Source organism: Cercospora beticola, chromosome 8 (assembly GCF_033473495.1).
Source record: "Cercospora beticola chromosome 8, complete sequence".
NCBI lineage: Eukaryota > Fungi > Ascomycota > Dothideomycetes > Mycosphaerellales > Mycosphaerellaceae > Cercospora > Cercospora beticola.
This window is the reverse complement of record NC_088942.1, coordinates 2,288,191-2,301,961: the sequence shown is the minus strand read 5'-3', so window position 1 is coordinate 2,301,961 and position 13,771 is coordinate 2,288,191. Positions and strand designations below refer to the sequence as shown.

Here is a 13,771-nt window from a genome sequence, read left to right as displayed (position 1 = left end):
CACATGGCGTCTTGGCAGAGTATAACCAGCACATCCCTTTGCCTGAACAACATCAAACACTTGATGATCTCCCAGCAACCGGTATGCTCCATAGCCTTTTTGAACCGTTCTACGACGATATCCTCACAAGCGTTGAATACACCTCGTCCGGCTTAGGAAAGAAGCCAAATTTGGTTTTGGGCGACACCTCGACACTGGTGTTCACAAGTTGTTCGAACATTGATGTGAATTTCTAGTAGCGGGGTCAGGTTGAACGCTCAAATCAATCAATGGTGGTTCGCTTAACGTACCGGATTGCCTCTAACCGCGAAGCCTATCATGAAGATATCACAATGTCGTTTCTGCAATACCTCCTTAATCCGTCGAAGTGTGTCTTCTGGGTCTTCCGGGTTCACATCCACGAGAGAGTAATCGTAGCCTTCCGCTTTCGCTCTTTCCATCTCCTGTGAAACGTCAGATCTTTGTGCAGGGTGAAGGCGAGGCAATATTACATCAACCACAGTCTGCCTGTTGGTATTCTGTTGTCCATTTTTGCCTTGCTGCTCCCAATCTGCAGAGACAAAGTGGCCCATGCCTGCAACTAGGACATTCTTGCGTGTATCAGCCATGGTGCGCCGTGGAAGTGCGTTTGTTCTTGTAAGGAGAGTTCTGATGTTCATCCGATTTGATTCTGGTTTCTCAAAGAGCGGAACGAAGCTATTTGTATACCTGAACTCTATTCTTAAGATTACTGATACTGCACCGGCGGCTTGATATTGGCCCGCAGCCACAAACACTTCGACGGACGTAGATTGTATTTAATCCGGAGGTCAGATCTCTGTGCTCCGCTAAATGATGTCCAAGATTAGTACGGTAGCTTTTCCGCAGGACAGGGCCTGCTTCGAGCGCACATGATTCGTGAATAACCACAACACTGGACCGCCCGTGGGACAATGAACCTCCGATTCATTAAAGTGATGACTATGCAGGTGGTCTCACTCTGTATCTGACGCAAAGGCCAACAGCGCGTCAGGACCAAGTGTCTTGACTCCAAGCGTGGGTAGAAGCAACGAATGTGTGCGAGGTCGAAGAAACGCGCAGTCGCAAGCAAAGTACTGCAGCGATGGACGGCCTCTCGTGTCATACTCCAACGCTTTCGACCTCTCCACGAAGTCATCCTAATTGCGGACAGCAAAATGGAAACTCAAGACATGCACAAGTCGCGATCTCTCTCGCGAACTTGATCCACGATTACGTCGCTTGTCGAGATAGAGCGCCTTAGCTACGCCATACAAGGCAGAGAGACAAGGGTCGAAAGGGCACTCGAGTTCTCTGGGCGGAGGAATTCGCAATGTTCATTCTAGTTTCTGTTTTGCTTTCCGGTGGAAGGTCGTCCCGACAGCTGAACGAAAGATGTCTCAAAGAGCCTGGCGACTGCAACAGTGGGAAGACATGTAGTGGCCCTGCATCGTGGCCGGCCACACTTGTCAAGGTCTCAACCTGTGTCAATGTATATGTTGACTCAGCGGTGCTTCAAGGCGGCTTGTCCAGTCTCTTTCTCCATGCAGCATTCACTATGGCTCCTGTTCCACATGTCGCGAGTCGCTAGCAGTCCGTCCCGGGAATGACACGCGCTGCGCTGGCGAATGAAGGCGGCGGCGAAGGCGGCAGCACGGCGACGACGGCTATAGCTGAGCTCGCGACGAGATGCGCGATACTGGTCGATGTCGACACACGCGGCGAAATGTGAGGATTTCGGTGTCTTCTTTGCGTACAGTGGATGAGATTGGCAAGCTGGGAAATCAGGTATTACGGCTACTGCCGCAGCGTGGACAACCTCCTCCACTGCACCATGACAACCTCTTCACCATCGCTGTTATTGTAACGGCATCTGCATCCGTCTTGTTGCAGGATGACCAGAGTCGATATGACCGGGAGTCTCTCCCCATCACACGAACGCGCAGCCTTCTGCGATGAGAGAGAACGGCCGGGCGACACGATGCCACGACATGGCTCACTTCGTCCCGAGGGACTGCATAGATTCTTGCTGACCATGATCCTGAAAAGCGCAGCGAATTGCAGATGGCGCCTCTTGTATACATTTGTGCAGCATTCTGCGGGAACAGCCAGCGCGCTCCGCTGATGTGGTCAGGCGGGTGGCATATGGATCACATGTCGCAGACACAAGCTGACCCTCTGGCTTGCTCGTGGACCGCAGAAAAGCAGGTTGTTAGAGCTCTAGCAGAGGACGACCACGAACACTTCCAACGCCAACGTTGTGGCAATGTCGCGCCACCGCATATAAGTCTCCGTGTCAGCCTCGAACAGATTGCTCCAAGCTCCTCGCATCAAACCTGCACCACTGGCAAGCAAGGCAGCCGCAATCAGCGTGCCTCAACTCAAGACACAACACCCCGTCCGTCGCATCCACACACCCTCAAGCAGAATCTTCAGCAAAAACTTTCCAGAGCTCAGTCATTCATATAATATCCACTTGTCGCAGCTGAAGCGGTATACTTCTTGCCAGCCAATCACGATTGCTGCTCGCCATTCACTCGCAAGCTCAAACTCAGACAACGCAAGCATCAATGCCTTTTAGACTTTCGCCCTGCATACAACGAAACGATATCAGGCTTCACTTAATAAACACAAGATAAAATTTGTTCCTCCACTCTAACAAAGATCGGCAGCGTTGGGCTGTACAAGACGTAGTGACTTTGGCAACCACAATCAGGAACAGGTCAAGACCTGCCCGCTCGTCCACTCGCACGCCAACAAGCTCGATTTTCCTCGAGCGGCGGAGCAGTGACTGGACGAGCCTGCTGCACACGTCGGCGAATCGATCTATTTTGCCGCGCTGGGCAAACAATAGCACCAGCAACAGAACAAACCCAAATCAAACACAACGCAGCCGCCTAGCAGCATTTCTCAGCTTCCAGTTTACTGCCGAGAGGAGCTCGACCACAATGTCCTGGATCTGCTGCAAGTGTTCTCGAGACAACACCTCAGCGAGTTTCATCTGTACTTGCGGTACGCACAAAACCTTTCACGCCAATCTCAAACTTCAAGACTAACACATTCATAGGTCATGGCACGCTACTATGCCTCGGCTGCTTTAGCTACGACAACAATTGCGGACCCAGCATCTTCCTCAGGATCACTGCGAGCAAGACCTCGACCAAAGAAGCAAAGCCTACCCAGCCCTGCCATGTGAGGCTGGCTTCAGGAAGCAGTTCGGCTGCTGGGAGGTGACAATGACACACGCGCAAGAGAAGCTAATGGAATGACACGAGAAAGAAAGGCTTAGACTTATCGGCCTCACGGCCACTTCTACAAACATGTATTTGTACGTGCAAGGTGTTGAGCGTGGTGCGGACCTGTTAGACCGCTGTAATGGATGGTATGGGGCTTTTGGGAGATGCAGCACTACAATAATGTAGTGCCTCAAGCACTTCTTCCACTTCACTTATCTCATCTTGCTTCATCAATCCGGTATCTCAATGACCAACAAGCTAATACAGAACATCGCACACGACCTATAACAAGGCCACCAGTCCAAAGTAAAAACTTTTCCTGAAGCGAGTCATGAACCCAACGACTATCCCCAAGCATAAACAACACCTGCATGCCTCACGTTTCAGCACCCCGATCAAGCACGCCATTTTGCAAAGCTTGTCCAACCACGTCCAGTTTCGAAGATCGAAGTCTAGAAAAAGATGTCAAAGTGACAGGCATCACGACTCTCAACCCTCATCATAGGAACTAAGAAAAGAACTACGAGAAAAGCTACGTTGCTTCGAAAAAAAAAAGTTCCAACAGTTTACGAAACATATTACCTGCCCTGTCAACCTCACATCACCAACCAGCTAACACCCAGCCACCCTCCGAAGCCCGTGAGACCGACTAGCAAGACCAGAACCCCAATCAAGACTCCACTTTCCACTCTATCCCCCGCGCCTCGAAAGCCTGCACTACCTAGTGTGAAAGGCTCAGAGGGCGCTGTTTGGTCTCCAAGGAAGATCCACAGTAAGCACGCAGCAATCGAAAATATCAGAATCGCAGTCAAAGCGCAAAGAATCCTCGATGCGCTCCAGCTGACCACGAATTCCAAACCCTCAGGCTGTTCAGCTCGAAAGATAATATCATCGTCTTCCCCATAATCGTTCGGAGAATAAGGCGTTGCATTCGGCTGTCCTTGCGGAGCTTCAGCTTCAACTTCAGCATCTCTCTCAACATTCCTCTCATTCGTGCTCGAACGAACTTTTTGCTGCGAACCTCCTCCAGCACCAGCCAACCGTCTCGCCCAATGCACAAACGCGAATCTTTGTCTGCCCGCCACTGGTCGGCGATACATTTCCATGAACTTCTCTTCTGAAAAAGTATCCGTGAGACCTTGATACGCTAGAATCCTTGGACTCCGAGGATCAAGCAGCCAGCCGTGCCCAGTATCCGCGCCTCGTGTTGTGGGACCAGATACTACGATGCGAGAAAGACTTCGCGCTGAGAAAGCACGGAGAAACGGACCGGAGAGGGATCTGTAAGCGCTGTGAATTTGATGGAACAAGTCCTGGTCGTCGAAGTTGTGGGATGAAGTATGTTGCTCCGTAGTGCCTTTCTCATTCGTCCGTATTGCAGAGTAGTCATTCGAGGCCGGGATCGTGAGCGTCGTTACGCGTGGTCGAGAGTTCGGGTTTGAGCGTCGGATGCTGAGGGTCAGGAGACTGTCGCTTGATTGTAGAGCACCAGGACTCTCTGGAATTGGTGGTGATCGGTGTAGATCCTTCCGATAATCTCGATAATGTGGATACGGTGTTCGAACGAGGTCGCTTGGGAGAGAATTCCGTGTATCACCCACATCAATGGGCGAAGGCACAAAACGAGCCTTCTTGCCGCTACGATGGGACGATGTTCGTTCTGGCGATGGATTTGCGGGAAGTTGGTCCCGAGGGCTACGAGGGTCGAATGTGCGCAGTGCTGCGGGTAGCATCGAGATTCTCTGTTCTTTCAGCGTTGATCGCTTGTTGCTCACCAACTCTGGGTCATTGATCATGTTCTGAATGAGCATCTCATAAGCCATCTGATGCACGCCAAGTCTTTGGTCAACTTTGTCGGAGTACGTCGAAGATCCACGATTGTGTCCATATATGTTCTGGTAGTTTGCCGCCTGCGATGCAGCATTCCATCCTAGCCCGGACGTTCGAAACCGCGTCGTGGAAGACAGTCGCGCAGCAGGTTTTGGAAGCTGCGATCCACCTGGACTCGTTTGCGGCAAGAACTCGTCCACAGACCCAACATAAGACTCCGTGTCCGCCATATCAGGATTCGGTACTTGACGATCTAAATTGGAATCCACTCGCTGATATCCTTCCGATTCGGGCTCCAATGCTTTCATGCTGACCCTCTTAGGCTCGCATCTCGACACAAATGACTGCCCAGAAGGTGGCATCTGCTTACGCTTGGCCGGTGAACGAGACCTTGATCTAGAGTCAAACGTATCCGTTGTGATGGCTCGAGGTAACCCGTCACCTTCATCACCAGACTCATCATCGAAGAAGTCCGTCGTTCGCATTCCATAATCCGCTTGCTTGTGGATCGACTCCGTTTGATCATTCATGGCGTTGTGCTCGGGATGTATGCTTTTAGTTGGACTTTGCACCTGCTGGACCTGCGTTCTGCGGGCTGGCGAGTTGGAAAATCTGATGCTATTGCTGTCCATGTGTATACCATGATCCTCTTCTCTCCCAGTATCCATTGCGGGAAGTTTCCTATCGCGTGCAGTTTCGTGTCGATGCGGTTACATGCAATCCGCTCGATCGGTCGGCTTGGCGGCGTGCAATATATCGCACTGATAGAAGCTAGCTTCTCTGACGCGGCGAGCAGAGACCTCTTGTCTTGTGCGAGAAGTCTTAATCACGCTTGACGCGTGAACGAGATACATCAAAGACGTGCATAGCGACAATTAGCGCGCATAAGCGTTTCCGCAGTGAAGTCACTGTTGTTATCAGTCCGTCCCAGCAACACGTGGAATGCGGGTAGAGATTGGCTAACGCGACAGGTCACACAACTGCTGCATTCAATCCTCAAACTTGCCGCCGCAATATATGCACACGTCGCATGCTGCAAAGAGGAGTCTTGCCAGGGTGGTCTTAGGTCGTGCAGTAGCATCTCCACTTTGTGAAATCTTGACCCACCCATCATTGGCTGGAGTAGTCGAAGAAACTTCCCCTTCCAGAACATCGGCCATCTCTATGTCATGATCGTCCAACTGAAAGTCTGGAGCGATTGTTTCATCGAAGTATTGCAGGTCGCATACACTGCAGTGCTTGGTCGTTCCGGGCTCCTGGATCGCTAGGAGCGAAAGCGCACATCTGCTGAACTGGTGTCCTTGCTGACACCTCGCCCACTTGAAGTTCTCAAAGACTATTGGCTGCTGGCATATCTTGCACTGTTCGTTCCATCCCCTCGCCGAGGGCTCGGTGTCGCCCAATAGATAGTCCTTGTCCAGCTTAGACAACGCCATGTCATAGATCCTTCGCATGCACAGACTGAGGGTACCAATGTGAAGTTGCTCCTGGGATGAGTCGAACAGGACTTCCGCAACTTGTCTGACTATAGTGATGATACAATCGGGTCGAACTGTGTTGCTCTCTGCGGCCAAGTCGCAAATTCTTTGCGCGTGAGCGTGTCGCACTTCTTGGTCTGCAAAAATCCGGATTCTTGCCTGCGACAGCAGCGCATCAAGACTATCGCCGTCTTGTGATTGTTGACCGCGACCTGTGCTGACTTTGGGTGATAGCAAACCTTTCACGTCCTTGACCAGGCCCTCGCTCGAGATTTCCACTGGGATATCCGATTCGGCGCTGCGCTCCAGGTGCCGTTTCAGGAAAAATAAGACTGTGCTTGTCGATAGGCCATCGAAGATGCCAAGCACGTCAGCACTCAGCTCCAACGGGTCCCCATGCGTCTCTGATTCGATCGTGATATTCAGCAACGACGCCTGTTCGGCATTGATGATGTACGCAACAACATCGTTTGGGTGCATGCTAGCACAGGTAGCTGTGTATTCGCCGACGGGAGCGCACGCGATCCCCCAAGTTCGCTCCTGCACACGGTCTCCGAGATCGTAAGTAGCTCCAAAAGCTGCCTTGGAGTTCTCCAAAGCTTGATGCCATGCTGGCTGCTCAGTGGCGCTAGCTTCTGGGGCTATCGGCAGCTTCAGGGCATATGTTGGCGACGTCAAACTTGACAGATGGGAGAGGATATGCAGGCGCGCTTCCCCATCGGCGCCGCTCGTGATCGCCGTAGCTGTCACATCATCCCATCTGTCATCGAGGTGGCGATCTTGAAAGTCGCATCGGACGGTGCGTGTGTCTTTGTCAAGAACGAGCTGTCCATGAAAAACGGTGTCCAGCCCGAATAGAACGACAGAGCCTGCGTCTATTCCTTGAGTGATCTTCAAAGGGCCCACCAGATCGGAGCGTTGGTGGAGTAATCTTTGCACAGATTCGGAAGGGCCAAACGATGCTGAGCCATTCGCATCATGTGTAAGTACAGTGGTGAACAGCATGCCTTTTACGATGTACGCCAAAGCCGCAATGCGTTCACCATCGTTTCCAACCGATTGCCACTCGCCGACTGCGAGGGCTTGAGCTGCAATGTAATCATCATCGGAAATTGGAGGAAACAAAGTCGTCGGCCGCGTTGTGTGAGCAGTGTCATTGCTGACCAAGTTAGTAGCACGTTCGATTGCCAGACTCCCGGACACAATCGCCTGCCAGCTCTTCTGGTTGTTCAATTGATGAGTGGATGGAGAAACAATTCGCACAAGCAACAAGTGGCCACCTTCGGTCGCAACCACGAGATACTGTTGTCCTGGGAAAAGATCTGGGTATGGTCGCTCCAGGTTATTGTAGCATGGCTGTATCCATGAGAATGAGTGAATCCTTTGCTGTATCTGCAATCGCTCTTCGAGCTCCCGCTCATCTAATGCGCTGTCTGGCGTAGCGGCGTTGAGGTCTTGGTAGAACTTGCGAACAGCCCAATTGATCACAAGAGTTCTTTTCCACGCCGGGGTCTCCTTGGCCTCCGCTTCGTGGGCCCACAGACTCAGAACATGATTACTCGTCAGCACAGCAAGTGCGCTCCCACGAAATCTCGTAAGGCCAGAAGGCGACCACGCTGCGGCTTGACCTTGAAAGATTGAGAGTTCTTCACCTATCGACAGGTGGCGATCTGTCAAGGCAGGCGCTCGCGGGCACTCGGCAATCATGAAGGCATTGATCCTGATGAGATTCTCCGTGTCCCACCATAAGCGGCCGGGAGAGGGCTCCTTTAGACGTGGTGTGACGATGAGAACGTGCTCGCCTCCGAGTACGGCAATCTGATTGTCCTTGGACCAGTGTACATTGTCATAGGAGACAGGCCAGAATGGCACAGTGACTGTGCAGGCCATCGCGTGGAGTTGTCCTGCTTTGCCTGAGCTGCTGAGTTGTCATTGCACGACGCGTCGCAGACGAGTCGGCCGTGAGCGATGCAAAGGTATGAGATGCGCAAAAGTTGTCACCTACCTCCGGCGTGTTGGAATGGGGCAGAAGCGCACGCGACTGCCACTACGAGTAGGTTGGTGAGCAGGATAATGGAGTGCAGAAGGCAGAGTGCACTTTCGAGTTGCCGTTGCTGTCTCATGTTCTCAGACGTGATACCAGCGCTAGTCCCTACCGGGCTGCTAGAGTTGCCGAAGCCCACGAGACAGCACACACCACAGCTCTACTCGCCAGCTACGAGCACTGCCAATGCACCTCACCTCTTCGCTCACAATCCTCGAAATCCTTCTCCCAGATCTCCGCTCGCCTCCAAAATGGTCATCTCCTTCATTCTAATCCAAAATCGCCAGTACGTCTCCCCCGTCTTTCCCCCAAACCTCCCTACAATCTGACCCCTCTTGATAGAGGCAAGACCCGGCTAGCGAAATGGTACTCCCCCTACAACGACGACGACAAAATCAAACTCAAAGGCGAAGTCCACCGTCTCGTAGCACCTCGTGACCAAAAGCACCAATCCAATTTCGTCGAATTCCGCGGCTCCTCGAAGATCGTTTATCGCCGATACGCCGGGTTATTCTTCTGCGCGTGCGTAGATGCAAACGATAATGAGTTAGCGTATTTGGAAGCAATACATTTCTTCGTTGAAGTACTGGATCAGTTCTTTGGGAATGTGTGTGAGTTGGATTTGGTGTTCAACTTCTATAAGGTACGTTCGAATGAGATGAGTCGGGGAAATGGGACAAGAGATCGGATATCCTCGGACAATTTGAGGGAAAGAGCATAGAAAGCTGACTTTGGTGGAATGCTAGGTTTATGCCATTCTGGACGAAGTCTTCCTTGCAGGCGAAATCCAGGAGACTAGCAAACAGGTGGTGCTTACGCGATTGGAGCATCTGGATAAATTGGAGTAGGAGAACGGAGGGGTGAGAAAGACTGGGTTGCATGCAGAAGGGCGGAGCATCTTTTCGTGTTCCACTTATGCCGGGAAGAATTACAGCTGAAATGATGGAGCCACATGAGCATTGGGACATGGCTGCCGCAGTTGCTCAGGCAACTTCGTGCTGAGGGCCTGGAGAGGAGTCATTGCAGCGATCGTGATCGGCCGTGGAATGAGATGCGTATACCAGGAATCCGAGGCGTGCGAGCCCATCTCGCGCCTCCGGACCGCTTCGGCTTGGACGAATAGCACCAATTCAAGCATAGGGATTTCATGGCCAGAGAAGCAGACCGAGGATGAACACGTGCGAGACATCGAATTTGATGTCTAATTGGCGGGCGTGGAATGGTTGACGAGCCAGGGCCATGACTGGAGGCATGTAAGGCTCGGAACAGCGCCGGTGTTGGAAACAGAACAGCCACCGAGCGGAGCGCACAGAGCAGGACCAGTCCCAGACAAAGCAAAAAGCCGCGAGAAGACTTTAGCGAAAGATTCAGGGAGTTTGATGCTACTCTTACATATCTTCAAGTAAGATGTGATTGAGCTCACGATGTATTTCGTCGTGTGCTTGCGAATGCAGCCCAGTCAGCCGCAGCACTATAGCCACTGCTTCACTTAGCGGAGCGATCAGCGATCGAGTCGCGGTCCAATTAGTCCAGGAGCTTCACATGCAACTCTTCTCTCAAAATTGCACGCAGTAGATCGCTTCTTACTCGCAGCACCAAAGCCGTTGCTTCTGCTTGAGGACCTCATTCGTGCCATTCAGCGAAGCGATCAGCAATCAGATCGCAGTGTGTTAATTCCAGAAACTTCACAGGCGAACTCTCCGCAATATCGCACGCAGTAGATCCCTTCCCGCTCGATGCGAGGATCGGTCGAGCTTGCATCATTCAAAAATTTCCCACCCTCTCCTTGAATCAACCACCAGAACCCTCATCTCTCATCCCTCTCACTCCAGCTCCACAACCTCAATCTTCTTCTCGGGAATCACTCCAATCTCACCGAACAACCCCTTTGGCTTCCCATTCGTCATCTTCTCCAGCATTCCCGTCTTCACAGCCCTCATCACCACAAACTTATTGTCAAACCAATCCAACTCCTGCACCTGATCCTTCATATCCAGCACCTCCCCACGACACGTCAGCACAAAATCCTCTTCCATTGTACGCAGTGAGAAGTTGTGCCAGATGGTGCACACGGTCGAGAAACGGTTTCCCTTCATCCACATGAAATCTTTGTCGGATTTGGCGTTTCTCGGTTTCTTAGTTGGGTAGAGGATTGCGATCCAGTAGCGGTGGCTTGCTAAGGGGATTGGAATTTCAGGGCGGCAGGCGAGGGCGCGCACGTGAAAGGCGTGGTAAGCTTCGAAGGATTTGGAGAAGTCTCGTGGGATGACGGGTCCGTCGGTGCCGGCGATTCTGGCGAGTTCGGCGGTGCGGAGGACGGCAGTGCTCGCGTTGGTTTTGGAGACGTTGTAGGTAGAGCCGTCAGGCAGGAGGATCTGGCCCTGGGAGTTGGAAGTGCTGGCTGCTGGTGCTGCCGGAGTTGGTGGAGGAGGCGTGGCGATGCGCTTGGATGGGTCCTGATATGTATAGCCTTGTGCTTCATAGGACTGGGCGAGGGCAGAGTCGTTGCAAGCAACGATCTCAAGATCCGGCTGATCGTTCAGAGAGTTGAGATTGAGTAATTCCGAGCCTGCAGTGTAGCCTTGCTGGTGCTCTTGATGCTCGTGAGCCAACTCGCCGCTTCCAGGCAGGGCATGTGGCTGTGGATCACACTCTGGTGTGGCTCCAATCTTGACAATGAAGGCGTCAATCTGGCCATCCTGACCTACGAGCTTGTGGACTCCGTTCTCCTCTTCGATGTGAGTAGGTGCTTGCGGTTGAGATGCCGATGCGAGGTCTTCGACGGCAGCTTCAGACATCGGCTCATCCTCGAGGGGCTTAGCATATGGTCGCTTTCCATTTGCTTCAGCAATGAACGCATCGAGGTCTGGTTCATCTGTATCCATTTCCTGATCACCCTCATTCGTTGCCGGAGGATAAGACATCTGGTTCTGAGTTTCATTGATGAATGGAGTGAGTTCCGGCTCGTTTGCCTGCTGTTCCTGATCAAACTCATCGAACTTTTGAGCACACGCTGTCTGGTCGTGGAACGCAACACCACTAGTGTTCATCTCAGGACGCTCCAAAGGGCGAGATTGCGTAAGATCAAGAACATCATCCTCATTGACCCGGGCCTCTATGCCGTCATCGATGCCTTCCTGTCCGTAATCTGGTTCAGCGAGGCCGATGTCATCTCCATCCAACGCGTAAGCACCCATCGGCCCTAGCTCTGGAAACAAGCTGGCGCTCAACAAGTCTGCGTCAGCCTGGTCCGACATAAAAGTGCTCGGAGGCTCTGTGTGGTCTGCGCGCCAGGCGCTGAGCTCATCGTCGTTCGCATCATCCATGCTCACATCGAAGTTGCCAGCACCTACTGATAAATCGAGCGTGGTAGGGTCGCGCGAGGTGAAGACATCCTCTTCAGCGTCGACAAACTCGTCTTCGCTCTCGTCACCCCGGGCAGTGTTCACCGAGTCATGGTGGTCTTGATGGAGCAGAAGTTGCGCATCAGTCTCGCGGCGAGAGACAACTGGCACCAATTGGCCGTCAACGGCTTTCTTTGTTCCGTCGGACTCAAGGTGAAGGCGCTTGCTGCCAGAGTCTTCGATATCAGTCGCCTCCGCTTTGCGCTTTCGGCCTGAAGGCGATGCGTGTTGCGGTGACGGGGAGTCGTACGCGGAAGGAGAGTCTCTGTGGTCGTTGCTGTTGCTGGCCATTATTGGTTGAGGTGTTGGTGAAGTGGTGTTTCGTTTGCCTTTGAGATAGTCCAGGTGTTGTCGAAACAACTTTGGGGTGAACGGCGGTGTGAAAGGTGCCATGTGAAATGGTGTGCTGAGCAGAATGCTCAGATCACAGGCAAGGTGAAGTGAAGTGTAATTGAGAGAATCGCGGCGGGCGAAGACTTTTCGGTCACGAGCTTGAGCTTTCAAGAAGTGTCCGTCGATGTGGAGGCTGATGTTGGCGAGGGTGACTGCAGAGCGCAAAAGCCTTCACCACAGCTTCTGCTATCGAACTGCTGTGCCGTACGCAGGCAGCGGTGCAGGTATTGTCGGCCGTTGGACAGGGATTGTAGCGTGGCGCGAGCCGTGATAGTGGGGCACTGCCATTCATTGAGTGAATGGAAAGCTGCTGAGGGTCCGTGACAATAGGAGCTGCACGAACAATCATGTACTCACATGGCAGCCTATTCAGAAGTGAGCTCTCCACTTCTGTGTCGCCCACTTAAGCTCGCTCTTCCCTCTGTCGTCCTCTTCTTCCTCTTCCCACACCCCAACGAAACCCGCACTCATAGCACAACAGTCCCGACCTAAGGTTGATGCCTCGAGGTCTCCTCACATCTGAATCAACACAAAACCTCATCCAAGAAGCAATCACTTCCGCCATGTCTGACGCAGGAGAAAAGAAGGCGTCTGAAGCCGGAGAACAAAAGGCCGCCAACTCCAAGACCTGGACTGAGGTTCAGAAGGTATCGCTTCACCCTACCTTAGCGAATTCGGAGTAGCACAGAGCATGCCGCTAACAGTCCAACAGCTTGGTCTCCTCTTCGCCATCATCAACTCTTCCTGCGACAAGATCAACTGGAAGGAAGTCAAGTTGCCAGAAGGCCGCTCCCTGAAGGCCTGCCAAGTCTGGCTCGACAAGCAGCGCACGGAGCTCAAGAAGCTGAAGGAGGCAGCGGGCGAGAACGGCGAGGAGGACACTCCAGCGAAGCCACCAGCCAAGACTCCAAAGGTAAGCATCTTGACCTAGCTTCAGACTCACTCCAGACTGACACGAAAGCAGAAGCGCGGTGCCAAAGCTGCCGTCGAGGGCGAGGAGAACGGCGACGAAGCCACTCCAAAGCCCAAGAAGCAGAGAGTTACCAAGAAGAAGACCCCCGCCAAGGTCACCGCTGCTGCTGACGACCAAGAGAAGGTCGAGAGCGAGACTCCGGTTGCCGAGGAGAAGGTCAAGGCTGAGGCCGAGGATGAGGACACCAACGTGGAGATGAATTGAGGGTGGGCAGCATATTGCTTGCTTTCTTGCATTGCATCTGTGATGGTGTTGGGCCGGCTCACATGATGGCTGGCAGGTTTGGAGACTTGGTGGCGCTCTGCGAGTGACCCTTCAACCTCACTTACGACGACTAACGACTTCTACGCTGCATGATGACACGCGACGATGCAGCACTGCCGCGCAGGCATAGCAGACTATCGCACATAGTTCTG

The 13,771-nt window shown here is 52.7% G+C and overlaps 6 protein-coding genes across 6 annotated transcripts; 2 read left to right on the top strand and 4 right to left on the bottom strand.

The window, feature by feature from the left end:
- Positions 1 to 109: 109 nt before the first annotated feature.
- RHO25_012148 (uncharacterized protein) lies at positions 110 to 608 on the bottom strand (the record flags this gene model as incomplete). The annotated part of the gene is made up of 2 exons (XM_023603551.1): positions 110 to 232; positions 291 to 608. The coding sequence occupies 2 exons, from the start codon at positions 606 to 608 to the stop codon at positions 110 to 112; spliced, it is 441 nt and encodes a 146-aa protein (XP_023454389.1).
- Positions 609 to 3,829: 3,221 nt separating this feature from the next.
- On the bottom strand, positions 3,830 to 5,731 carry RHO25_012147 (uncharacterized protein; the record flags this gene model as incomplete). Its single annotated transcript, XM_023603550.2, has 1 exon — positions 3,830 to 5,731. One exon carries the CDS (start codon positions 5,729 to 5,731, stop codon positions 3,830 to 3,832), a length of 1,902 nt encoding a protein of 633 aa, XP_023454388.1.
- Positions 5,732 to 6,052: 321 nt separating this feature from the next.
- RHO25_012146 (uncharacterized protein) lies at positions 6,053 to 8,431 on the bottom strand (the record flags this gene model as incomplete). The annotated part of the gene is made up of 1 exon (XM_023603549.1): positions 6,053 to 8,431. One exon carries the CDS (start codon positions 8,429 to 8,431, stop codon positions 6,053 to 6,055), a length of 2,379 nt encoding a protein of 792 aa, XP_023454192.1.
- A 405-nt stretch (positions 8,432 to 8,836) lies between these two features.
- APS2 (AP-2 complex subunit sigma) lies at positions 8,837 to 9,433 on the top strand (the record flags this gene model as incomplete). Its single annotated transcript, XM_023603548.2, has 3 exons — positions 8,837 to 8,871; positions 8,928 to 9,228; positions 9,332 to 9,433. 3 exons carry the CDS (start codon positions 8,837 to 8,839, stop codon positions 9,431 to 9,433), a joined length of 438 nt encoding a protein of 145 aa, XP_023454191.1.
- Positions 9,434 to 10,408: 975 nt separating this feature from the next.
- On the bottom strand, positions 10,409 to 12,382 carry RHO25_012144 (uncharacterized protein; the record flags this gene model as incomplete). The annotated part of the gene is made up of 1 exon (XM_023603547.1): positions 10,409 to 12,382. One exon carries the CDS (start codon positions 12,380 to 12,382, stop codon positions 10,409 to 10,411), a length of 1,974 nt encoding a protein of 657 aa, XP_023454190.1.
- A 563-nt stretch (positions 12,383 to 12,945) lies between these two features.
- RHO25_012143 (uncharacterized protein) lies at positions 12,946 to 13,559 on the top strand (the record flags this gene model as incomplete). Its single annotated transcript, XM_023603546.1, has 3 exons — positions 12,946 to 13,029; positions 13,095 to 13,295; positions 13,347 to 13,559. 3 exons carry the CDS (start codon positions 12,946 to 12,948, stop codon positions 13,557 to 13,559), a joined length of 498 nt encoding a protein of 165 aa, XP_023454189.1.
- Positions 13,560 to 13,771: the final 212 nt, after the last annotated feature.